The sequence below is a fragment of the Coregonus lavaretus genome (assembly GCF_964263955.1).
Source record: "Coregonus lavaretus genome assembly, contig: HAP1_SCAFFOLD_3192, whole genome shotgun sequence".
Classification (NCBI taxonomy): Eukaryota; Metazoa; Chordata; class Actinopteri; order Salmoniformes; family Salmonidae; genus Coregonus; species Coregonus lavaretus.
In genome coordinates this window covers 12501-39401 of record NW_028166502.1, presented here as the reverse complement: position 1 = coordinate 39401, position 26901 = coordinate 12501, and the positions used below count along the sequence as shown (strand labels likewise).

General features: G+C 42.6%; 1 protein-coding gene across 1 annotated transcript in view; it reads left to right on the top strand.

Moving 5' to 3' along the window:
• Positions 1-649: 649 nt before the first annotated feature.
• The window catches only part of LOC311114630 (cyclic nucleotide-gated cation channel-like), a gene marked incomplete at both ends in the record, with an annotated part of 38706 nt that continues 12454 nt past the window's right edge, over positions 650-26901 (top strand). The window contains 4 exons of the mRNA XM_084189873.1: positions 650-765; positions 18350-18460; positions 19011-19190; positions 19623-19730. Of these exons, the coding sequence (XP_084045999.1) occupies positions 650-765; positions 18350-18460; positions 19011-19190; positions 19623-19730 (515 nt within the window). The remainder of the gene's footprint in view (positions 766-18349; positions 18461-19010; positions 19191-19622; positions 19731-26901) is intronic.

The window sequence follows — 26901 nt, the reverse complement described above, 5'->3', positions numbered from 1 at the left end:
GCTGAGATGGGACGATGTAGTGTCTAGTGTCTACCATTCTACAGGGACAGACGGAGGACCAACAGAAAGGTGAGTGCCTGAAAAAGCTCACATTTTCTACTTGCTTAGCGAAACCAAGTGCATCTCAAATGTGAAAGTATTTGTCTAGGGTTGCACCACTCCTCACTTCACACTCTTCCTCTCTTCACACCCCTAGTCATCTCCTCTTTTCCTCTCCTCTCCTTCTCTCCTCACCCTCTCTCCCTCTCCCCCTCTCTCTTTCTCTCTTCTCTCCTTCTCTCCCTTTCTCTCCTCTCTCCTTCTCTCCCTTTCTCTCCTCTCTCCTTCTCTTCCTCTCTCCTTCTCTCATCTCTCTTTCTCTCCTCTCTCCTTCTCTCCCTCCCCCTCTCTCTCTCTTTCTCTCCTCTCTCCTTCTCTCCCTCTCCCTCTACTTCTTTCCCTCTCCCCCCTCTCTCTTTCTCTCCTTCTCTCCCTCCTCCCTCTCCTCCCTCTCTCTCCTTCGTTACTCATCCCACTCTTTGTTTCTGTGACCAGGCAGTTGCTATGGTGGCCAAGGTTGTCTCCATGGTGATGGCAGCTTGTTGGTTACAGTTGGTTACGTTGTTGGACAGGTCGTGTCCTGGCTGACCTTCACACTGTGTGTGTGTAGATGACGGGGCAGGTGCTGGGTGAGGGTACTGAGCTGGCGTCTCAGAGGCTGTCAGTGAAGACATGGCTGGACGAGGAATGTGAGAGAGCAGACAGCAACCTGAGTCATCTGAGTCGGTACGAACACACACACACACGTACACACATACACACATACACACGTACACACATACACACATACACACGTACACACACACACACACACACACGTACACACATACACACGTACACACGTACACACACACACATACACACACGTACACACATACACACTCACACACACACACACTCACACACACACACACACGCACACACTCACACACACACACACACACGTACACACATACACACTCACACACACACGTACACACGTACACACACACACATACACACACGTACACACATACACACTCACACACACACACACACACACTCACACACACACACACACGTACACACACACACACTCAGCACGTTTCATATTACAGTATACAGTGGCTTGCGAAAGGATTCAACCCCTTTGGCATTTTTCCTATTTGTTTGCCTTACAACCTGGAATTAAAATGGATTATTTGGGGGTTTGTATCATTTTGATTTACACAACATGCCTACCACTTTGAAGATGCAAAATATTTTTTATTAATGAAAAAAATATATATACGACAAAAAAAATGAGAACCTGAGCGTGCATAACTATTCACCCCCCCCCCCCCCCCCCCCCAAGTCAATACTTTGTAGAGCCACCTTTTGCAGCAATTACAGCTGCAAGTCTCTTGGGGTATGTCTCTATAAGCTTGGCACATCTAGCCACTGGGATTTTTGCCCATTCTTCAAGGCAAAACTGCTCCAGCTCCTTCAAGTTGGATGGGTTCCGCTGGTGTACAGCAATCTTTAAGTCATACCACAGATTCTCAATTGGATTGAGGTCTGGGCTTTGACTAGGCCATTCCAAGACATTTAAATGTTTCCCCTTAAACCACTCAAGTGTTGCTTTAGCAGTATACTTAGGGTCATTGTCCTGCTGGAAGGTGAACCTCCGTCCCAGTCTCAAATCTCTGGAAGACTGAAAACGGTTTACCTCAAGAATTTCCCTGTATTTAGCGCCATCCATCATTCCTTCAATTCTGACCAGTTTCTCAGTCCCTGCCGATGAAAAACATCCCCACAGCATGATGCTGCCACCACCATGCTTCACTGTGGGGATGGTGTTCTCGGGGTGATGAGAGGTGTTGGGTTTGCGCCAGACATAGCCTTTTCCTTGATGGCCAAAAAGCTCAATTTTAGTCTCATCTGACCAGAGTCTCCCACATGGCTTTTGGCGAACACCAAATGTGTTTGCTTATTTTTCCAATCTCCGCTGTGGAGCTTTGCAGCTCCTTCAGGGTTTTCTTTGGTCTCTTTGTTGCCTCTCTGATTAATGCCCTTCTTGCCTGGTCCGTGAGTTTTGGTGGGTGACCCTCTCTTGGCAGGTTTGTTGTGGTGCCATATTCTTTCCATTTTTTAATAATGGATTTAATGGTGCTCCGTCGGATGTTCAAAGTTTCTGATATTTTTTTATAAACCAACCCTGATCTGTACTTCTCAATAACTTTGTCCCTGACCTGTTTGGAGAGCTCCTTGGTCTTCATGGTGCCGCTTGCTTGGTGGTGCCCCTTGCTTAGTGGTGTTGCAGACTCTGGGGCCTTTCAGAACAGGTGTATATATACTGATGTGACAGATCATGTGACACTTAGATTGCACACAGGTGGACTTTATTTTACTAATTATGTGACCTCTGAAGGTAATTGGTTGCACCAGATCTTATTTTGTTGAAGTCGGAAGTTTACATACACCTTAGCCAAATACATTTAAACTCAGTTTTTCACAATTCCTGACATTTAATCCTAGTAAAAATTCCGGCTTAGGTCAGTTAGGATCACCACTTCATTTTAAGAATGTGAAATGTCAGAATAATAGTAGAGGGAATGATTTATTTCAGCTTTTATTTCTTTCATCACATTCCCAGTGGGTCAGAAGTTTACATACACTCAATTAGTATTTGGTAGCATTGCCTTTAAATTGTTTAACTTGGGTCAAACGTTTCGGATAGCCTTCCAAAAGCTTCCCACAGTAAGTTGGGTGAATGTTGGCCCATTCCTCCTGACAGAGCTGGTGTAACTGAGTCAGGTTTGTAGGCCTCCTTGCTGTGACACTCTGGCTCTAGGACTTTTGTATGTGAGCTAGAGTGTATGTTGTTTTGTTGGGGATTTGGGTGTTTTTCTATGTTGGTAGTTCTGTTGGGTGTGTTTCTATGTTTGCAGGTCTATGGGTTATATTTCTAGGTTGTGTGTTGTAGTCAATGACTCCCAATCGGAGGTAACGAGTGTCAGCTGTCGGCTCGTTATCTCTGATTGGGAGCCATATTTAAACTGTCAGTTTTCACCTTGTGTTTGTGGGTTTTTGTTTCCTTGTGCTATGTTCAGTCGGTGTCATAGAGAACTTCACGTATCGTCTTTTGTTGGTTTTTCGTGGTTGCTTTAATAATAAAGTCTACGATGTTCGCTCAACACGCTGCGCTTTGGTCTGCTCCTTTTGACGATCGTGACACTTGCTCGCACACACTTTTTCAGTTCTGCCCACAACTTTTCTATAGGATTAAGGTCAGGGCTTTGTGATGGCCACTCCAATACCTTGACTTTGTTGTCCTTAAGCCATTTTGCCACAACTTTGGAAGTATGCTTGGAGTCATTGTCCAATTGGAAGACCCATTTGTGACCAAGCTTTAAATTCCTGACTGATGTCTTGAGATGTTGCTTCAATATATCCACATAATTTTCCTTCCTCATGATGTCATCTATTTTGTGAAGTGCGCCAGTCCCTCCTGCAGCAAAGCACCCCCACAGCATGATGCTGCAACCTCCGTGCTTTACGGTTGGGATGGTGTTCTTCGGCTTGCAAGCGACCCCCTTTTTCCTCCAAACATAACAATGGTCATTATGGCCAAACAGTTCTATTTTTGTTTCATCAGACCAGAGGACATTTCTCAAAAAAATTACAATCTTTGTGCCCATGTGCAGTTGCAAACCGTAGTCTGGCTTTTTTATGGCGGTTTTAGAGCTGTGGCTTCTTCCTTGCTGAGCGGCCTTTCAGGTTGTGTCGATATAGGACTCGTTTTACTGTGGATATAGATACTTTATACCTGTTTCCTCCAGCATCTTCACAAGGTCCTTTGCTGTTGTTCTGGGATTGATTTGCACTTTTCGCACCAAAATACATTCATTTCTAGGAGACAGAACGCGTCTCCTTCCTGAGCGGTATGACGGCTGCGTGGTCCCATGGTGTTTATACTTGCGTAATATTGTTTGTACAGATGAACATGGTACCTTCAGACGTTTGGAAATTGCTCCCAAGGATGAACCAGATTTGTGGAGGTCTACAATTTGTTTTCTGAGGTTTTGGCTGATTTATTTTGATTTTCCCATGATGTCAAGCAAAGAGGCACTGAGTTTGAAGGTAGGCCTTGAAATACATCCACAGGTACACCTCCAATTGACTCAAATTATATCAATTAGCCTATCAGAAGCTTCTAAAGCCATGACATCATTGTCTGGAATTTTCCAAGCTGTTTAAAGGCGCAGTCAACTTAGTGTATGTAAACTTCTGACCCACTGGAATTGTGATACAGTGAATTATAAGTGAAATAATCTGTCTGTAAACAATTGTTGGAAAAATTACTTGTGTCACGCACAAAGTAGATGTCCTAACCGACTTGCCAAAACTATAGCTTGTTAACAAGAAATTTGTGGAGTTGTTGAAAAAACAGTTTTAATGACTCCAACCTAAGTGTATGTAAACTTCCGACTTCAACTGTATGCACGCACCACTTTTCCGTTATTTATTTTTTATAATCTTTTGAAATAAGTTCTTTTTTTCTACATTGTAGAATAATAGTGAAGACGTCAAAACTATGAAATAAAAAATATGGAATCATGTAGTAACCAAAAAAGTGATAAACAAATCAAAATATATTTTATATTTGAGATTCTTCAAATAGCTAGCCTTTGCGTTGATGACAGCTTTGCACACTCTTGGCATTCTCTCAACCAGCTTCATGAGGTAGTCACCTGGAATGCATTTCAATTAACAGGTGTGCCTTCTTAAATGTTAATTTGTGGAATTTCTTTCCTTCTTAATGCATTTGAGCCAATCAGTTGTTTTGTGACAAGGTGGGGGGGGGGGGGGTGTATACAGAAGATAGCCTTATTTGGTTAAAGACCAAGTCCATATTATGGCAAGAACAGATCAAATAAGCAAAGACAAACGACACTCCATCATTACTTTAAGTCAATACGGAACATTAAAGTTTCTTCAAGTGCAGTCGCAAAAACCATCAAGCGCTATGATGAAACTGGCTCACATGAGGACCGCCACAGGAAAGGAAGACCTAGAGTTACCGCTGCTGCAGAGGATAAGTTCATTAGAGTTAACTGCACCTCAGATTGCAGCCCAAATGAATGTTCAAGTAAGAGACACATCTCAACATCAACTGTTCAGCGGAAACCTTCATGGTCAAATTGCTGCAAATAAACCACCACTAAAGGACACCAATAATAAGAAGAGACTTGCTTGGGCCAAGAAACACGAGCAATGGACATTAGACCGGTGGAAATCTGTCCTTTGGTCTGACGAGTCCAAATTTGAGATTTTTGGTTTCAACCGCTGTGTCTTTGTTAGACGCAGAGACACGTACAAAGTTCTTCCTCGCCCTCCATTTGGAAAATCTGACCATAATTCTATCCTCCTGATTCCTGCTTACAAGCAAAAACTAAAGCAGGAAGTGTAGTGTCGAGATAACGATGCTAATTATGCTGTGATGACAAGAAATCCGCTGACACTGTCCTTGATTATAATAGTTTATTACATCAAAGATTTCAGCATCAATTTACAGACTCCTGCAGACATCTGGAGAACAACTGACCCAATCTCTAATATGTTATATTCTCCCCGTCCTTTGTTTCAACCATGGTATTTATAATATGTAACATAATATGGGTGGTTCTCCTACAGACCAATCCCTGGCCTTCACATAACAGACTTCCTCTGTTTTAGGGGGCCCCTATAGTAATGCTTTCCAGACGCTTCCGCAAGCTGAGTCAACTTCCTCTAACACAACACACCATTTGCAAACGTCATCAAAGTCATAAACTGTTTAGATACTACATATTTCTCCCCTTCGAGACTAATTAAGTCTCGAAAACAAAAAGAATAGGATTATGACAAATAACTATTTTTCTTATTGAGTAACTTTAGCAATAAACCAAAATTTATGGAGAGTAAACACATTTTTCTATGGAGTGTAAATACATTTCTATGAAATATCAACAAATCTTTATGGAGTGTAAATAAATTTCTATGAAATATCAACAAATCTCTATGGAGTGTAAATACATTTCTATGAAATATGAACAAATCTTTATGGAGTGTGAGAGCGAAAAACCTGTCTGGCAGCTTTCTTTCCAAATATCCATCCATCAATCAAGACAGTAAAATTATTTCACGGCCCCTCTGCCCCAGGCAACCACCTAGGTACTCCAGATCAATTCATAAATCTTTATCAATGCATTTTATACTAAGATGCAATTGAATACACATGAAAGCCTCAGCAAACAAAATACAATAAAAAATGTCCACATTCAGGCTGGTCGACCCATCGGACCCTCCTGTGGATTCTCTCTGTCCCTTCCTAGACCCAATATCCCTAAGCATCCACGAAAAAACAAAAACATCTGAGGTCCCCACATGTACCCAACAACAGAAAACATCATTCTTCCAAAATTAATACGGAAAGAATATGACACAATTTATGTATTACACATGCAAATATGTCCACCACACTGCATCTCCTCAGCAGTTTCGACTTTCAATGCAATGTCGATGATGGAATCTGAACATTTCCACACCTTCCTTGTTCCACTTCCTCCAGTCCATTCATATGGTCCATGTTTGAGTATTTGAATCCCCTCTACACATTCCCCCATATGCTTCTGAAAGAAAAGAAAACACCAACCAGTATCTTTTGCAAAACAACACATGCAAATTAAAACATCAATATCAACAATAATATAAAAATGATATATAAAATGAATCACATTCCATTTCCCCCCTTTGATTCATAAGAAAATACTAAATATCACAATAATATGTAAAGACGTGAAAAATGATCGGATATTCAAAATGGATATCTATCCATCAATACTCCATCCAGTCCCACTTGTTTATCTCCATCTGGATCAGTAACAGTTAACAACGGCATCTGAGTGTTTTCTCCAGGCATCACAACTCCAACCCATCTCAATATCATAGCCTTCGCAAAAGTCAATAACAAAGTACAAAAGCAAAACATCACACACAGCGCTATAAGAGCGGCCACTAAAATCTGAACTATCACTGCTCCCACTGGGCCTAACTGATCTTGCAACCAAGCCTTCGCTGACCATCCAGCTCATTCAGATCTACCAAACGCATCCCTTATATTCTTCAATGCATCTATAACACTAGTGATATTATCGGAACTATCTGGGATCAAAGTATAACAATCATCCCCCGTCAAGTTCATAGCCAAACATAATCCACCTTGTTTTGCTAAAATATAGTCAAAAGCCATGTCATGTTTCAACAGCGTCAGTCTGTGACTTCTTTGAGTATTTGACAGAAGAGTAAACCCTCGTATCGTTTCATTTGCAAAACCCTGCAAAGTATAGGTAATATTATCAATGTGATATGCCAAAATGTTTACACCATACCATGGAAAAAGTCCCAGTCCCCACTTCTCTCCTAGACTTATCCTCCAATGGTAGGCTTCCAGACTATGAAATTCCGCCATGTCCCTTTTCACCCTATTTCCAAACCTAGACTCAGATTTATCTGTGTCCGGTGCTTCCCCTCTTTCAATGGTAAAAACCTCATATGGAAGCTTCAACGTCGACATGTAACAACATCCTGTCCATCCATAGGGTAAGAATATATACGCTTTATCACCACAAACCCACCAAATATCTCTAAAATTCCCAATAGTCACATTACCAGGCAAAAGCTGATCTTTCACCATCAAAGTCCTGCTCTTCTTACTAAATGGAACATAAAAAGTTACATTATATTTCTCATTACTAACCTTATGTTCATGCTTACCCAAAGTCATCATATAATCATCACAATCTGATATTCTCATAAACATACCCGGTCCATCATATGTTTTATTTGAACAAAAACAGCTTTTAGCCCTCACGGGTTTCACCTCCAATGCTTCAGGAATCGCTGTTAACTGATTTTCCTTCCGATCTAACAAATTCACATAGGGTAATTCATTTAACCAAGAACACTTAAACCTAGGCCTAAACAAATGCTTCGACAACGACATTATTATATCTGTTAATGATTGTTGCTGACACAACAGCCATGATAAAGCATAAGATTGACACGTACTCGATAGAGGTTGAGCGACCGTCTCTAAAATGGAACCCCACGTCTCTGGTGCTGGAATTCTCAACAGACATGGACCCTCAAGATTCCTCACTGATCTTACAGAATGAGTTAACTGCTGGAACCATAGATTCCTACCTGCCCATCCATCTTTAATTTGCAAAACAGAAGAATCAAATCCATATGCCTTCCATTTAATTTCTCTCTTCCCTAACGAGCGGTATTGATCAGATATATCTTCTGGTGTTCCATCAAAATTAAATAACTCATCCTTTACCTCCATGATAGTATTCTGCACTCTTGCAGATGAATCTACATCATTCTCTACTACCATCTGCTCTCCTGTTTCAACACTATCCTTACTACCATTGACAGCACTCTCCATCCGTATCATAAACTCCTGAGTCACTCTTACTACATCCTTTAGTTTCAGAAAAGTTGTTGTGGGTGTCTGTGTCACATTTCCGAAATGTGTTATTGCCGTCGTAACATTAATCTCTTTCAAAGTTACTGTTAAAATAGTTGCTTTAGTTGATGTATTAACACTCTTAATTATTTCCAGTAGGAAAGTGAAAGATGTCCTCTGTGTATTATTTACTGTTGGAGTGGCTACTGTAATATACTTCTCCTGAACTTCTTTGGTGACTGTGGAAACTTCAACAGACTTTAAATCTTCCATCATAAGCGTCACCTTACGAGTTACATAGCCTTTTAACCAATAATTCTTAACCGGAACACATTCTAACGCTGGCTCTAAATAAGTACACATATATTCTCCCTGATCTTCCCATGTAACATTACGCAAAATAAGTGAGCAATCACTCATAACCCTCTTCCACTTCATATCGTTGTACAAAATATACTTCCTTTGACTAGATGGTGCAGCTTCTACTTCTGGTCCTGATAACAACACTTCTTCTCCATAATTATCTCTCCACGTGGGAGGAATGTCACCACCCCCACTCCGTCTCTCACATCTACAAGGAAGATGAGCTGTACCACCCATCCTATCCCTAATCACAGTCTTTTCTTCTAAAATTGGTGTTGGAGCGATTTTCTGAGGCGCCATTGTAATCAAATGTGATACATTTATAGCTTTAATAACTGTCAATGTTGAAAGAGTTGAATTGCTTCTCACTGTTGTTGTATTAGGCTGAAGTGTTGATGTCATTGTTGTTGATTCATCTATTTTCCCTACAGCTTGGAGCTCTTTACTTGTATTTCCATCTATCACCACTAGTCTCACTACATTAACTCTCAGTCCCAACTCTAATCCCTCACTTTCAAACTGTGGATTATAAAAAATACATTTATAATCACCTTGATCCTCCTGCTGGGAATTGTACACATAGAGACTACAATCACCCTCAATCTTCAGTCTTCTCTTATCATTCAGCAACGCATACTTTCTCAATTCAACTGCTCCTAACAGATCTAAACTCCTGCCATAGCTATCTTCCCACTGAACTCTAAATTTCCCTTCACCACTGTTCTCTCTCGTGCACTGACATGGAAGCTGAGCTGACTTTCCTAGAGTTACTTCAACTCTAGTTTTCGTGACGTTTTGGTCTGACTTTTCTCCTAACTGGTCTGGGCCTACTTTGTCTAACCGAATCACCAGCTTCTCCTGTAACAGAGTTGCCCTGGGTGATCTCCGCTGCTTCACATTCCACTGAAATATTCCCTGTTGTTTCTGGGACGTATTGAAAATCAATGTCCCCAAATCTCCTTTCCTTTTCATCCATTGCAGAGTCATCTCTGGCATTATCAGAAGTGTAAACATTATCATCAACGTTGTCCACAACATGGACAATCTCTCCTTCTGGGTTTTCACTCTGGATATTGTCATGCATCTCTCCTTCTGCCTGTTCTCCCCTATCTCCATCCTGCTCTCTTGAGCCTTCAACATCCTGTCTCTCTGCGCGTGGCACCTCTTCTCCAGGCGCTTTAACACAATGTGACAAATGATACCACGTTGGAGACCCTGCTTATGACTTCTTTACACAAGAACTTGGCAACCGATTGAGCATATTTTAGCTTAGTTGGACATCCTATGCACCTCTTGGTGTAGGAATGTAACCAAGAATAACAGTCACACCCCTGCAAACATTATTTTTCAGACAGATTGTGCACCTGCCAATGACATAGTCAACCTGTTCAAGCAAATATGGTGCCCAAAAACCATACTCCTTTGTGATCTTTCTCCTAACCTCCCCCTTGCAACATTAGCTAACCCATGTGCTTCCTGAATCATCAGACCTAATAGGTCTAGAGGCGCTACTATCAACCCCTCATGGTTTCTCCAAAGACAACAAAGGATTGTTACTCTGAGGATTTTTTTATTGTCTTCAAAACACCTGCTTTCGAAAGTCCTTCAATTTGTGGTTCAATCCCTTGGATTGCTTCATCTTTCAATGGATACTGATTCTTCCAAGGAGGTCTGGCTCCTGGTCGAAGTTCAACTTTCACCTCAATTGGGCTGATTTCACAAGTCCAATATCGGTACTGTGTTGAGACCACAAACATTCTTGAACTTGTTGCAACATCTCCTCTTTCATAGGGTCTGAATCCATCTTCACACTGCAAATAGATTAATGTGTCATCCGTACAGCTTGTGGCTTTCCTTGTCCTTGAGCCAAAATCATTATTTTGAGAAATCGCTGATCTTCACTCCTCCAAATCGCCAAATTCTCTTTCATCGGTACGAAAACAGCTTTCTCTGCTTCTGTCATCATTTCTCCTATTTGCTTCTGCTCATAGCCTTCAGAAACCAACAAGGTCACATGTGGCACACTCTTCTCAATCTCCAATTCTTTATCCAGATAATCGTCTGTGTTTATCTTCATAGCTGCTTGTGGTCCTAAAATTATGCAACATGAGCTGAGTTGAACTTTCTTTGGTTGATTACTCAACCATTCCTCTGAGTTCGATTGGGCAGCATTCTTGAAATACTTGAGCGTACAATTAAATGGATATTCCAGAAGCCTCGCATCTGGCATATTTGCCACAATGAATTTTTCCCATATCTTAGCCTGCTTCAAAAAATCTTCACTGAGATTTCCAATCCAGAATACTGAAGAAGAATCCATCTCTGTCATCATCAACAATTGGTAAACCATTTCCTTTGGCACTTCTACCAGACAGCCGTCTGGTGTACATTTTATTGTACAGTTCAACTTATACAATGCATCTCTTCCCAACAATGCAATAGGTGTATGTTCTGATACCAGTATGGGTATTGTAATTTTCTGATTTTTATAGCAGAGCTCAATTGGTTCCGTAAGAGGAATCAGCTGTTTTACTCCCTCGAATCCGATTGTCCTAATGAGTTGATTGGACATAGGGAGATGTGTAGCATTTTCAGGCCGAACACAGGTAAAAGCAGCTCCGCTATCCGCCATCACTTCCAATGGTCGGTTGTTTATTTTCACCTCAATTGTTGGATCTTTTTCCGGTCCTGATGCTACCAGCTGACACCCCCCTTTCGGATCTTCTGGGCACCCCTAGAATCCTTGCTCCGGGCCCCTATAAGGGTTTACCGGTCCTCCAGATGATCTTGACTTGCCCCTGTATCTTCCTCTGAAATTCCCTCTGGTGTTTCCTCCTGGCCCATTACACTACCGGGCAAAGTGACCAACCTGTCCACAATTATAACACACTTCTGAAGATTGCTGGAAGTATGACTTAAATCTTCCTCCTCTTCCTCTTCCTAAGCCTTCTCGTCCTCTTCCTCTCCAATTATGTGTCTGTCCAGAGACTGGCTGTGGATATGAAACAACTGGTACCGCTATTGGTGGCTGGTACAATTGCGGTTGGAACAGGTCCGGTTGAAGCTGTGGCAGTGATTGTTGATTTGGTGCACACTGATTCTGCATAACCAAAGCCTGTTTCTTCTCCTTCTTATTCTCCACCAGTTGTATTTGATTCAGTTTTCTGAGAGTTTCTTGGTCCTGTTCTTTCTGGTTGTGTTCCTTTTTCCTGTACATATCCACTTGATGGGCTATATGATCTGTATAGACACCTTTTGTCATGTTTCCAAGTCCAACCACCTCTGCCAGTTTGCTCCTTACTGGTGAGGGCAGTCCCATAGGCAATTTAGCTCTCAAAATTGACTGCTCAATTTGACTCACATCTGGATCATTTCCGGTAATATTTCTCCACACTTGATGAACTCTTGACACATAGGCTCTCAGATTTTCTTGTTGTCCTAGTGGGTCAATCAGAATGTTGTCAGGATGCACATTTGTTGGAAACGTATCTTTCAGTGCTCTCCACAGCCGATTTCTACTTGCAGCCAACAATTCAGGATCGTTCACCGCAGTCCCCACATATCTATTAAGTCCAGCTCTCTGAAAAATGTCTTCCATATCTGGAATCCCAAGGAGATTAGCCTAAAGTCTCTTAATGTCTCCAATGGCAGACTGTGTTCCCACCGTAATTCCTTCCAATTTTGAAATCCAAGTATATGCTCCATCTTGAAGAGTAGGCAGCTTCTCAAGTATATCTGACATATCGGTATTCTGCAAAGTCTTATACTCCAGGTTCTGTCCTCGAATTATCACTGGCATCATCTTCTTACTTGTGCTCTCTTTTCTTGTAGGATAAAATCCTCTTGAACATGAAACACCTTTAATCTCCAAATCTTCATCGCTTTCTCCATCTTCACTTTCATCAGAGATCGAATCTCTTGTATCCTTCTTCCAACTTCCATCACCCCTTCTTTCCTCTCTGGCCAACCTCCATCTGATCACAGGGTCATATCCACCCATGATCTATTCTGATCATCATCATCATCATCTTCAAGTTCCATCCTCCTGAACGTCACTCCACCCTTAGTTTCCAGACATCTCGTTTTCTTCTTACTTTTGGAGTTTGGATTCATCTTTATGGTCGTTTCTGCTTGTCCTCTCTCTGTTGTTCGTTCATCTTCATCTCTGATGCAATAATCACCCTCCTGAATGATCAATGGAAGCTGAGGATAGACGTCCTTAAACTCTACTTCTTTCTCGTAAGGTGGGGGTCTTTTTGCTGAATCCGTATGTGAGAAAGGTGTATTGACTTCTGCCATTAGTTTTTCTGTCACCTTCACCTCTTTTACCATTTTCTCTATACCTCTGTTTCTTTTATCGTTGGTATCTTTTATCAGTTTTTGTCCTTCATTTTCAAACAGCTTAAGAACACCCAGCTCTCTTTGTCTCTTTTCTTTACGTTGTTCCCTTTTTCCCCATTCTTTTGATCTGCCTTATAAATCGACACAAGCACTTTCATTATGTTGATGACGTCAGGGTTAAGAGTCCCTTCCACTGGCCATGGTTGTTCAATGTCAGGCCAATGTTTATTCCATTTTCCAGATAACCTTGCAATACCATTAACTAGAGGATTACTATTTTCTACTACATCAACAGGAGTAATTACTTTCATAGTTTTGATGTCCTTTTTCCCCATTGTAACAACTCTTTTATATTCCTTTATTGTGAATTATTTTATTATTATTATTATAATTTTAAACCAATTATTTTGTAAACCAAAAAATACTTTTAGACTATGTAGCTTATGTTTCCCTCCCTTTCCCCCACCCCCAAATTAATTAATTAATTAATTAATTAATTAATCAATATATCTATTCATTTTTATTAATTTATTAATTTATTAATTTATTAATTTATTTTGATTTAATTTAATTTTACCAAATTATTGATTAGTGGCAATCTTACCACATCCGATCAGGAAAAGTAAATGAAAGTAGTCAACTCCAGAGCAATCCAAAAAGAAAAGACCTGTAATCCTGCAACACTACAGCACTCACAAACCAATTGCTTTATAAGCACCCGATGACCTTAATTTTACAGAATAATCTCAGTGCTGGATTTCCAACACAACTCTAATCAAACCAACTCATGCACAAAAAACTCCAATGTGCAATTCTTAATTACATCAATTGATCAGTCTGTTGCCAAGTCCCTGTCAAATTGTCACAACATGAAATATGCAAGGCACACACAATATCCTGTATGGGAAGGTATGTTTTGTGAACAGAACAGTACTGGCCTTGATTGGACTGGATCCGTGGCAGCACACACTGTCGCGTGACGCACTGGTCAGCACCTTCTCTCTCTCTCTGTCTCCTCCTTCTCGTCTCTCACATGACAGAAGAACAAAGGAACAGACAAGAATTTAGTATTTTATGCACTCACTGGGTTATTTCAACCATACAATACCCTTTTAGACATACCTATGTTCACACTCGCGCTAAGAAATAAGCAAACAGCTTAACTCAGGAATATTATAAATAGCGCAATAACATTTTATTTTATTTATTTATTTAATTATTTGTATTTTTAATCTGTCAACATATCTCTCATTTATAAATTCAATAGATCTCAATCAAATAGTTTCATCGTTAAGCAACAGCCGATTTAACAAACAGAATACTTTATTCGTGTGTAAGTCTCCCCCTCCTTCTCTGTCTGCATGTCCCAGCAGCTCAGTGCAGGCAGGGGAGTGGCATATTTGCTCTACGTAACTCTAAACTCATAAAATCCCATGCATGCGTAGTTCATTCACCAGTGCGATTTCAGAGTGAGAAGAGCTCCCAAGCAACTCTCTCCAAGCTAAACAACAGAAAGTAGACAGACCAGCTGTCCCTCCGTTATTTCCCAACACAGACAAACAGTAACACTTAACAAAACTCCCAAACCAACACAGAACATAGAACACAAATCCTACTTCGAAGTTTCTTATCTTTACTTATCCTAATCTGCAGATTTATAGTTATTTTCTTATCCATTACAAAACATCTCTATACACTCTTAAAATCCTCCCTGTAGGCTCATAGTCTTTTAACAGTTATTAAACGTTCTCTTTTTATAGAGACTCATAAGATTTCAACCTTAACTTCCTCCCAGGGGGCTCAAAGTTTTTTAACAATTCTTAACGTTCTCGCTAATGGAGACTAATAGATACTAACATATTTCCTTACAAAAAACTAAGGGGTAAGGGGGGTAGAGCAGCGAACAGTTTTGACTGGGCTGAGAAGGAACTGTGCTTCAACAGAGGAAGGGGAGCCAGCAGGCCAGAGGTGGATGAACGCAATGCCCTCATTTGGTGTAGGGACTGATCAGAGCCTAAAGGTACGGAAGTGCCGTTCCCCTCACAGCTCCGTAGGCAAGCACCATGGTCTTGTAGCAGATGCGAGCTTCAACTGGAAGCCAGTGGAGTGTGCGGAGGAGCGGGAAGACGTGAGAGAACTTGGGAAGGTTGAACACCAGACGGGCTGCGGCATTCTGGATGAGTTGTAGGGGTTTAATGGCACAGTTAGGGAGCCCAGCCAACAGCGAGTTGCAGTAATCCAGACGGGAGATGACAAGTGCCTGGATTAGGACCTGTGCCGCTTCCTGTGTAAGGCAGGGTCGTACTCTCCGAATGTTGTAGAGCATGAACCTACAGGATCGGGTCACCGCCTTGATGTTAGCGGAGAACGACAGGGTGTTGTCCAGGGTCACGCCAAGGCTCTTCGCACTCTGGGAGGAGGACACAACGGAGTTGTCAACCGTGATGGCAAGATCATGGAACATGCAGTCATTCCCCGGGAGGAAGAGCAGCTCTGTCTTGCCAAGGTTCAGCTTGAGGTGGTGATCCGTCATCCATACTGATATGTCTGACAGACATGCAGAGATGTGATTCGCCACCTGGTTATCAGAAGGGGGAAAGGAGAAGATTAGTTGTGTGTCGTCAGCGTAGAAATGATAGGAGAGGCCATGTGAGGATATGACAGAGCCAAGTGACTTGGTGTATAGCGAGAATAGGAGAGGGCCTAGAACTGAGCCCTGGGGGACACCAGTGGTGAGAGCACGTGGTGCGGAGACAGCTTCTTGCCACGCCACTTGGTAGGAGCGACCGGTCAGGTAGGACGCAATCCAAGAGTGAGCCGCGCCGGAGATGCCCAGCTCGGAGAGGGTGGAGAGGAGGATCTGATGGTTCACAGTATCAAAGGCAGCAGACAGGTCTAGAAGGACAAGAGCAGAGGAGAGAGAGTTAGCTTTAGCAGTGCGGAGAGCCTCCGTGACACAGAGAAGAGCAGTCTCAGTTGAATGACCAGTCCTGAAACCTGACTGGTTTGGATCAAGAAGGTCATTCTGAGAGAGATAGCAGGAGAGTTGGCTAAAGACGGCACGCTCAATAGTTTTGGAGAGAAAAGAAAGAAGGAATACTGGTCTGTAGTTCCTGGCCTTATTCCTTCATTCTATTATTTTTAAATGTTATTCAAGCCAAATATCCCTGTGCCCAGTGTTATCAATTCATATAGACACTCCCCCCCAAATTTAGAAATTTAGAACGGATTCTCATCACACAGCAAATAACAGCAAAGCGCACATGCAAGTTCTTAACGGTGCAGTCATTCAACGCACACACACGGGGACACACGAACTGACCAGTGCCCAAAGTGGTGAGAAAACTCACCCTTATCTGCCGGACTCCGGAGCGAGAGTCAGCCAAGCACCCATGATGCAACGTTGAAACAGACGCAACACGTCCAAAATACCTCATCGCCATTAATGTAGTGTCGAGATAACGATGCTAATTATGCTGTGATGACAAGAAATCCGCTGACACTGTCCTTGATTATAATAGTTTATTACATTGAAGATTTCAGCGTCAATTTACAGACTCCTGCAGACATCTGGAGAACAACTGACCCAATCTCTAATATGTTATATTCTCCCCGTCCTTTGTTTCAACCATGGTATTTATAATATGTAACATAATATGGGTGGTTCTCCTACAGACCAATCCCTGGCCTTCACATAACAGACTTCCTCTGTTTTGGGGGGCCCCTATAGTAATGCTTTCCAGATGCTTCCGCAAGCTGAGTCAACTTCCTCTAACACACCATTTGCAAACGTCAGCAAAGTCATAAACTGTTTAGACACTACAGAAGCACCAGTGACTCGGTCAATAAAAAAGTGGTCAGATGAAGCAGATGCTAAGCTACAGGACTGTTTTGCTAGCACAGACTGGAATATGTTCCTGGATTGTTCAGATAGCATTGAGGAGTACACCACATCAGTCACTGGCTTCATCAATAAGTGCATCGATGACGTCGTCCCCACGGTGACTGAACGTACATACCCCAACCAGAAACCATGGATAACAGGCAACATCTGCACTGAGCTAAAGGGTAGAGCTGCCTTTTTCAAGGAGCGGGACTCTAACCCGGAAGCTTATAAGAAATCCCGCTATGCCCTCCGACGAACCATCAAACAGGCAAAGAGTCAATACAGGACTAAGATTGAATCGTACTACACCGGCTCTGACGCTCGTCGGATGTGGCAGGGCTTGCAAACTATTACAGACTACGAAGGGAAGCACAGCTGCGAGCTGCCCAGTGACACAATCCTACCAGACGAGCTAAATTATTTATCTGCTCGCTTCGAGGCAAGTAACACTGAAACATGCATGAGAGCATCAGCTGTTCCGGATGACTGTGTGATCACGCTCTCCGTAGCCAATGTGAGTAAGACTTTTAAACAGGTCAACATTCACAAGGCTGCAGGGCCAGACGGATTACCAGGATGTGTACTCCGAGCATGCGCTGACCAACTGGCAAGTGTCTTCACTGACATTTTCAACCTCTCCCTGTCTGAGTCTGTAATACCAACATGTTTCAAAGAAGACCACCATAGTCCCTGTGCCCAAGAACACTAAGGTAACATGCCTAAATGACTACCGACCCTTAGCACTCACGTCTGTAGCCATGAAGTACTTTGAAAGGCTGGTCCTCACATCAACACCATTATCCCAGAAACCCTAGACCCACTCCAATTTGCATATCACCCCAACAGATCCACAGATGATGCAATCTCTATTGCGCTCCACACTGCTCTTTCACACCTGGACAAAAGGAACACCTATGTGAGAATGCTATTCATTGACTACAGCTCAGCGTTCAACACCATAGCCCTCAAAGCTCGGAGAACACGTCCTGGTAATCTATCTGGCCCTGCTTCCTTGTGAATGTTGACCTGCTTAAAAGTCTGCTAGTAGCTATGTTAAACACCTGACAGACATCCTGTTAGTAACTATGTTAAACACCTGACCTGACAGACATCCTGTTAGTAACTATGTTAAACACCTGACAGACATCCTGTTAGTAACTATGTTAAACACCTGACAGACATCCTGATAGTAGCTGTTAATATATATACACCAACCTAATAGTTCTTTCTTAATCCTCCATGTGTAGAGGCCAGTCTATGTGCGATGACACGTCTTCAGAACTACAACGGATGGCTGTCATTGACCGGAGAGGACTCACCTCCCAGAACTCCTTCAGGGGGAGAGGAGCCATGTCCAGGTGACACAGAAAACACAGCCATGTTGTCTGTTATATACACTGAACAAAAATATAAACGCAACATGTAAAGTGTTGGTCCCATGTTTCATGAGCTGAAATAAAAAATCCCCAAAATGTTCCATACGGCACATAAAGCTTATTTCTCTCAAATGTTGTGGGAAAATGTGTTTACATCCCAGTTAGTGAGCATTTCTCCTTTGCTGAGGAGTATTTATGTCTGTAATAAAGCCCTTTTGTTGGGAAAAACTAATTCTGATTGGCTGAGCCTGGCTCCCCAGTGGGTGGGCCTATGCCCTCCAAGGCCCACCCATGGCTGTGCCCCTGCCCAGTCATGTGAAATCCATAGAATAGGGCATTATGAATTTATTTCAATTGACTGATTTCCTTATATGAACTATGTGAACTGTGTTTATATATATTTTTTCAGTATAAATATGTAGATTTTCTCTAACTTGGTACAATAAAATGTTATATCACAATATCCTAATATACACGTGTGTGTGTGTGTGTGTGTTTGTGTGTGTGTGTGTGTGTGTGTGTGTGTGTCCAGGCTGGTCAGCATGGTGGTGACTTTGAGAGAGTGGGCTCATAAGAGTTTGGTTGAGGAGCAGGAGAGACCTGATTCGTTCCTGGAGAGGTTCCGAGGCCCTGAGCTGCAGGCTCCGCCCAGCAGGATCAGCCAATCACGACCTGACGCTGAGCCCACGGACCGCAATGACCACATACACACGTATGATACTCCATATGATTCCCTCAATTCTGATTAACTAGAAATAGTTACAATTTGTACCGCTGACAAACATAGCCAAGCAATTCCACTCTCTCTCTCTCTCTCTCTCTCTCTCTCTCTCTCTCTCTCTCTCTCTCTCTCTCTCTCTCTCTCTCTCTCTCTCTCTCTCTCTCTCTCTCTCTCTCTCTCTCTCTCTCTCTCTCTCTCTCTCTCTCTCTCTCTCTCTCTCTCTCTCTCTCTCTCTCTCTCTCTCTCTCTCTCTCTCTCTCTCTCTCTCTCTCTCTCTCTCTCTCTCTCTCTCTCTCTCTCTCTCTCTCTCTCTCTCTCTCTCTCTCTCTCTCTCTCCCTACCCTGCCCTCTCTCTCTCTCTCCCTCTCTGTCTCTCCCTCCCCCGCCCTCTCTTTCTCTCTCTCTCTCTCCCCCTTCCTGCAGTAAGAGTCCAGGTATGTTGATAGTATCTCCAGCTGATGATATGTATTACCACTGGCTCCTCATCATCTCCACCGCTGTGCTCTACAACTGGTGTCTCCTGGTGGCCAGGTATGGTAGCTCACCTCTCTCCTTTGGATTATTGTTGTGAATGTTCAAATCAAATTTTATTGGTCACATAAGCCGAATACAACAGGTGCAGACATCACAGTGAAATGCTTACTTACAGCCCTTAACCAACAGTGCATTTATTTTTAACAAAAAAAGTAAAAATAAAACAACAACAAAAAAAGTGTTGAGAAAAAAAAGAGCAGAAGTAAAATAAAATAACAGTAGGGAGGCTATATAAACAGGGGGGTACCGTTGCAGAGTCAATGTGCGGGGGCACCGGCTAGTTGAGGTAGTTGAGGTAATATGTACATGTGGGTAGAGTTAAAGTGACTATGCATAAATAATTAACAGAGTAGCAGCAGCGTAAAAAGGATGGGGTGGGGGGGGCAGTGCAAATAGTCCGGGTAGCCATGATTAGCTGTTCAGGAGTCTTATGGCTTGGGGGTAGAAGCTGTTGAGAAGTCTTTTGGACCTAGACTTGGCACTCCGGTACCGCTTGCCGTGCGGTAGCAGAGAGAACAGTCTATGACTAGGGTGGCTGGAGTCTTTGACAATTTTGAGGGCCTTCCTCTGACACCGCCTGGTATAGAGGTCCTGGATGGCAGGAAGCTTGGCCCCAGTGATGTACTGGGCCGTACGCACTACCCTCTGTAGTGCCTTGCGGTCGGAGGCCGAGCAGTTGCCATACCAGGCGGTGATGCAACCAGTCAGGATGCTCTCGATGGTGCAGCTGTAGAATTGTTTGAGGATCTGAGGACTCATGCCAAATATTTTCAGTCTCCTGAGGGGGAATAGGCTTTGTCGTGCCCTCTTCACGACTGTCTTGGTGTGTTTGGACCATGATAGATCGTTGGTGATGTGGACACCAAGGAACTTGAAGCTCTCAACCTGTTCCACTACAGCCCCGTCAATGAGAATGGGGGCGTGCTCAGTCCTCTTTTTTTTCCTGTAGTCCACAATCATCTCCTTTGTCTTGGTCACGTTGAGGGAGAGGTTGTTGTCCTGGCACCACACGGCCAGGTCTCTGACCTCCTCCCTATAGGCTGTCTCATCGTTGTCGGTGGTCAGGCCTACCACTGTTGTGTCGTCGGCAAACTTAATGATGGTGTTGGAGTCGTGCCTGGCCATGCAGTCATGGGTGAACAGAGAGTACAGGAGTGGACTGAGCACGCACCCTTGAGGGGCCCCCGTGTTGAGGATCAGTGTGGCAGATGTGTTGTTACCTACCCTTACCACCTGGGGGCGGCCCGTCAGGAAGTCCAGGATCCAGTTGCAGAGGGAGGTGTTTAGTCCCAGGATCGTTAGCTTAGTGATGAGCTTAGAGGGCACTATGGTGTTGAATGCTGAGCTGTAGTCAATGAATAGCATTCTCACGTAGGTGTTCCTCTTGTCCAGGTGGGAAAGGGCAGTGTGGAGTGCAATAGAGATTGCATCATCTGTGGATCTGTTGGGGCGGTATGCAAATTGGTGTGGGTCTAGGGTTTCTGGGATAATGCTGTTGATGTGAGCCATGACCAGCCTTTCAAAGCACTTCATGGCTACAGACGTCAGTGCTACGGGTCGGTAGTCATTTAGGCAGGTTATCTTAGAGTCCTTGGGCACGGGGACTATGGTGGTCTGCTTGAAACATGTTGGTATTACAGACTCAGTCAGGGACATGTTGAAAATGTCAGTGAAGACACTTGCCAGTTGGTCAGCACATGCTCGGAGTACACGTCCTGGTAATCCGTCTGGCCCTGCGGCCTCGTGAATGTTGACCTGCTTAAAAGTCTTACTCACATCGGCTACGGAGAGCGTGATCACATAGTCATCCGGAACAGCTGGTGCTCTCATGCATGCTTCAGTGTTGCTTGCCTCGAAGCGAGCATAGAAGTGGTTTAGCTCGTCTGGTAGGCTTGTGTCACTGGGCAGCTCGCGGCTGTGCTTCCCTTTGTAGTCTGTAATAGTTTTCAAGCCCTGCCACATCCGACGAGCGTCAGAGCCAGTGTAGTACGATTCAATCTTAGTCCTGTATTGACTCTTTGCCTGTTTGATGGTTCGTCGGAGGGCATAGCGGGATTTCTTATAAGCGTCCGGGTTAGAGTCCCGTTCCTTGAAAGCGGCAGCTCTACCCTTTAGCTCAGTGCGGATGTTTCCTGCAATCCATGGCTTCTGGTTGGGGTATGTACGTACGGTCACTGTGGGGACGACATCATCGATGCACTTATTGATGAAGCCAGTGACTGATGTGGGGTACTCCTCAATGCTGTCTGAAGAATCCCGGAACATGTTCCAGTCTGTGCTAGCAAAACAGTCCTGTAGCTTAGCATCTGCGTCATCTGACCACTTTTTTATTAACCGAGTCACTGGTGCTTCCTGCTTTAGTTTTTGCTTATAAGCAGGAATCAGGAGGATATAGTTATGGTCAGATTTGCCAAATGGAGGGCGAGGGAGAGCTTTGTATGCGTCTCTGTGTGTGGAGTAAAGGTGGTCTAGAGTTTTTTTCCTCTGGTTGCACATTTAACATGCTGGTAGAAATTAGGTAGAACGGATTTAAGTTTCCCTGCATTAAAGTCCCCGGCCACTAGGAGCGCTGCATCTGGATGAGCGTTTTCCTGTTGATTTATGGCGTTGTACAACTCATTCAGTGCAATCTTAATGCCAGCATTGGTTTGTGGTGGTAAATAGACAGCTATGAAAAATATAGATGAAAACTCTCTTGGTAAATAGTGTGGTCTACAGCTTATCATAAAATACTCTACCTCAGGCGAGCAAAACCTCGAGACTTCCTTAGTATTTGATTTTGTGCACCAGCTGTTGTTTACAAATATACACAGACCGCCACCCCTTGTCTTACCGGAGTCAGCCGTTCTATCCTGCCGATGTAGCGTATAGCCCGCTAGCTGTATGTTGTCCATGTCGTCGTTCAGCTACGACTCGGTGAAACATAAGATATTACAGTTTTTAATGTCCCGTTGGTAGGATAACCGTAATCTTAGGTCATCCAATTTATTTTCAAATGATTGAACGTTGGCTAATAGGATTGATGGAAGAGGCAGTTTACTTGCTCGCCGTCGGATCCTTACAAGGCACCCCGATCTACGTCCACGATATCTCCGTCTCTTCCTCACGCGAATGACGGGGATTTGGGCCTTGTCGGGTGTCTGTATGATATCCATCGCGGCCGCCTCGTTGAAGGAAAAATCTTCGTCCAATACGAGGTGAGTAATCGCTGTCCTGATAGCTCTTTTTGGTTATAAGAGACGATGGCAGAAACATTATGTACAAAATAAATTACAAATAACGCGAGAAAACACACATAATAGTACAATTGGTTAGAGGGCTGTAAAACGGCAGCCATCTTCTCCGGCGCTGTTCTGTTCTGATTGGGGTATGTACGTACGGTCACTGTGGGGACGACATCATCGATGCACTTATTGAATGTTGTAAGACTTCTGAGTCATTTTATAGGAGGCGTAGGCCAGGGATTTAATCCAAGGCGTTTTTCAGAACATCGCGCTAGACAGCTGACAATACATCTTATCAAGGCATTGTACTCCACCTTTAAAAGTCTGTTAGGGACTGTATGTAATGAATACTGAACAAAAATATAAACGCAACATGGAACAATTTCCAATAAAATGCTCACTAACAGGGATGTAAACAAAATAAGAAATACGCTTTTTGTGCGTATGGAACATTTCAGGGATTTTTTTTTTCAGCTCATGAAACATGGGACCAGCACTTTACATGTTGCATTTACATAATTTTTCAGTATTGTAATGAGGGATACCTGGAGAAAATCAGAGCTCTCTGAAATGAAAATGGATGGGCGTCACTAAAATATATTTTTACCCAACCCTCCCTGAACGAGTGACCCTAAATAATAACTAAAACATAATGGATGCCAGAGAACATGCCAGAAGGTTGTAGATTCGCAGACCACAGCGGACAAGGATAGGCGTGAAAAGATAACCATTATAATAAAAGCACTGCTTCAATGTAGCATCTTATTTGCGTCCGAGAAAAAAATGGCCTTTTATTAAAACATTTCTACACGACTGGAGACAAGCAAAATCTTTTTTAATACCACAACAGAGCATGACAACGAATGAGCGCATGCTGGAGCTCCAGAGACGTTTTGATTTCTATACAGGCTATTGTTAACAAGAGGACAGTCGGAGTTTGAAACAGTGCTAAAGTTTTCTATCAACTGTAAAAAAAAAAGTTGCGCAACTGAACTACACTACAAGTCAAAAGTTTGGACACACCTACTCATTCCAGGGTTTTTCTTTATTTTTACTATGTTCTACATTGTAGAATAATAGTGAAGACATCAAAACTGTGAAATAACACATATTGAATCAGGTAGTAACCAAAAAAGTGTTAAACAAATCAAAATATATTTTATATTTGAGATTCTTCAAATAGCCACCCTTTGCCTTGATGACAGCTTTGCACACTCTTGGCATTCTCTCAACCAGCTACATGAGGTAGTCACCTGGAATTCATTTCAATTAACAGGTGTGCCTTCTTAAAAGTTAATTTGTGGAATTTATTTCCTTCTTAATGCGTTTGAGCCAATCAGTTGTGTTGTGACAAGGTAGGGGTGGTATACAGAAGATAGCCCTATTTGGCAAGAACAGCTCAAATAAGCAAAGAGAAATGACAGTCCATCATTACTTTAAGACATGAAGGTCAGTCAATCCGGAAAATGTCTTAGAACTTTGAAAATGTCTTCAAGTGCAGTCGCAAAAACCCTCAAGCGCTATGATGAAACTGGCTCTCATGAGGACTACCACAGGAATGGAAGACCCAGAGTTACCTCTGCTGCAGAGGATACGTTCATTAGAGTTAACTGCACCTCAGATTGCAGCCCAAATAAATGCTTCACAGAGTTCAAGTAACAGACACATCTCAACATCAACTGTTCAGAGGGGACTGTGTGAATCAGGCATTCATGGTCGAATTGCTGCAAAGAGACCACTACTAAAGGACACCAATAATAAGAAGAGACCTGCTTGGGCCAAGAAACACGAGCAATGGACATTAAACAATGGTGGTGGAAATGTGTCCTTTGGTCTGGAGTCCAGATTTGACATTTTTGGTTCCAACCACGTGTATTTGTGAGACGCAGTGTGGGTGAACAAATTATCTCCGCATGTGTAGTTCCCACCGTAAATCATGGAGGAGGAGGTGTTATGGTGTGGGGGTGCTTTGCTGGTGACAATGTCTGTGATTTATTTAGAATTCAAGGCACACTTAACCAGCATGGCTACCACAGCATTCTGCAGCGATACGCCATCCCATCTGGTTTGGGCTTAGTGGGACTATCATTTGTTTTTCAACAGGACAATGACCCAACACACCTCCAGGCTGTGTAAGGGCTATTTTACCAAGAAGGAGAGTGATGGAGCGCTGCATCAGATGACCTGGCCTCCACAATCACCCGACCTCAACACAATTGAGATGGTTTGGGATGAGTTGGACCGCAGAGTGAAGGAAAAGCAGCCAACAAGTGCTCAGCATATGTGGGAACTCCTTCAAGACTGTTGGAGAAGCAATCCTCATGAAGCTGGTTGAGAGAAGGCCAAGAGTGTGCAAAGCTGTCATCAAGGCAAAGGGTGGCTACTTTGAAGAATCTAAAATCTAAAATATATTTTCATTTGTTTAACACTTTTTTGGTTACTACATGATTCCATATGTGCTATTTCATAGTTTTGATGTCTTCACTATTATTCTACAATGTTGAAAATAGTAAAAATAAAAAATAAACCTTGAATGAGTAGGTGTGCTCAAACATTTGACTGGTACTGCATCAATTAATTTGAGAAAAAGCCATTAGTTTTTTAACACAGCAGCCTCATATCATCAGATAGGCCTGTGTGCACTTGTAACTCATTTTCTAATTTATTCCATAATATTGTTGTTACAAAATAGATGTGTGGTGACTGTGATTAGGGCATGGGAATATAAGAGCATCTGATAGGCTAAATTAACGAGGCGTAGCAACTAGGCATGCATAGCTCACCGCATGATCCTCAAACCAAAAGACTGGCCAAACGTATGTTTCTAAAAGTGAATTCAAAGGCAATGTAGAATGACTGTATGAATGACTTTATAGCCTAATAAGGCATTTTATGTTTCATTATTATTTCATGCTAAGTAATTATTTGTATTGAAATTTCATTTTAAACAGCCAAAATGTGAATTGTATAGGCATGTTGTTGAAGTGCTGTTGATGTGTTGAGATGCTGAGCGCTCCTGCCAGTCTGTAGTGTGTCACAAATGCTTCACAATGGATTTCTTAAATGTCCTTGAAATAATAATAATAATATAGCCTATACTTTTAGTCTTAAAAAATGTAAATAAATCCACAATACCCTCTCATACCCCCTCAATTCGAGCCCTGGTTTTAACTTAATACACCAAGCTCTTCACTGACACTGAGATATTTATGGAGTGCATGGTGACTGAAGGAATTGGCAGGCAAAATCTATAGATAGTAGAGCTGCTGAGTGGGTGCCATACATGTGAAGGAGCTAGACGACAGGCTGGTTCCCAGAGTAGCCCGTGATCATCACCAGACTCTGCATCAACCATCTCCCTGACCAACCTTCCTCTGATCTGATCAAGCCATGAACTGTCCATCTTTGGACCCAAAGACTTGACCTCTATCGGTTGGTCCTCTGTAGCTCAATTGGTAGAGCATGGCGCTTGTAACGCCAGGGTAGTGGGTTCGATCCCCGGGACCACCCATACGTAAAAATGTATGCGCACGTGACTGTAAGTCACTTTGGATAAAAGTGTCTGCTATTATTACCTAACTATAGCTACTCATTATGATGTATTGGTTGTTTTTTGTTTGTTTTTGAAGCGCTATAGAAATTGTATATATTATTATTATTATTATTATTATTATAATCTGTCAAACAGGAAGGCCTACCTCTTATTTCTTGAATAGGAAGAAATAGGCTCCAACACAAAGCCCTCTTGTTGTTAGTAGCTTAAAGTCAAATAAAAATGAGGACTGTTTAACTTAATTAGGCCTTCTTGAATTAGCCTACTTTCAGCACCCATGCGCTGTCCATCTCTGCAGCTGCCGCGTCATAGTAATGTAAGTTATATAAATTACTTGAAAACTGCTTATTGTGAGGTCAATACCTCTGATAAATAGCTTCATTGTGGGCAA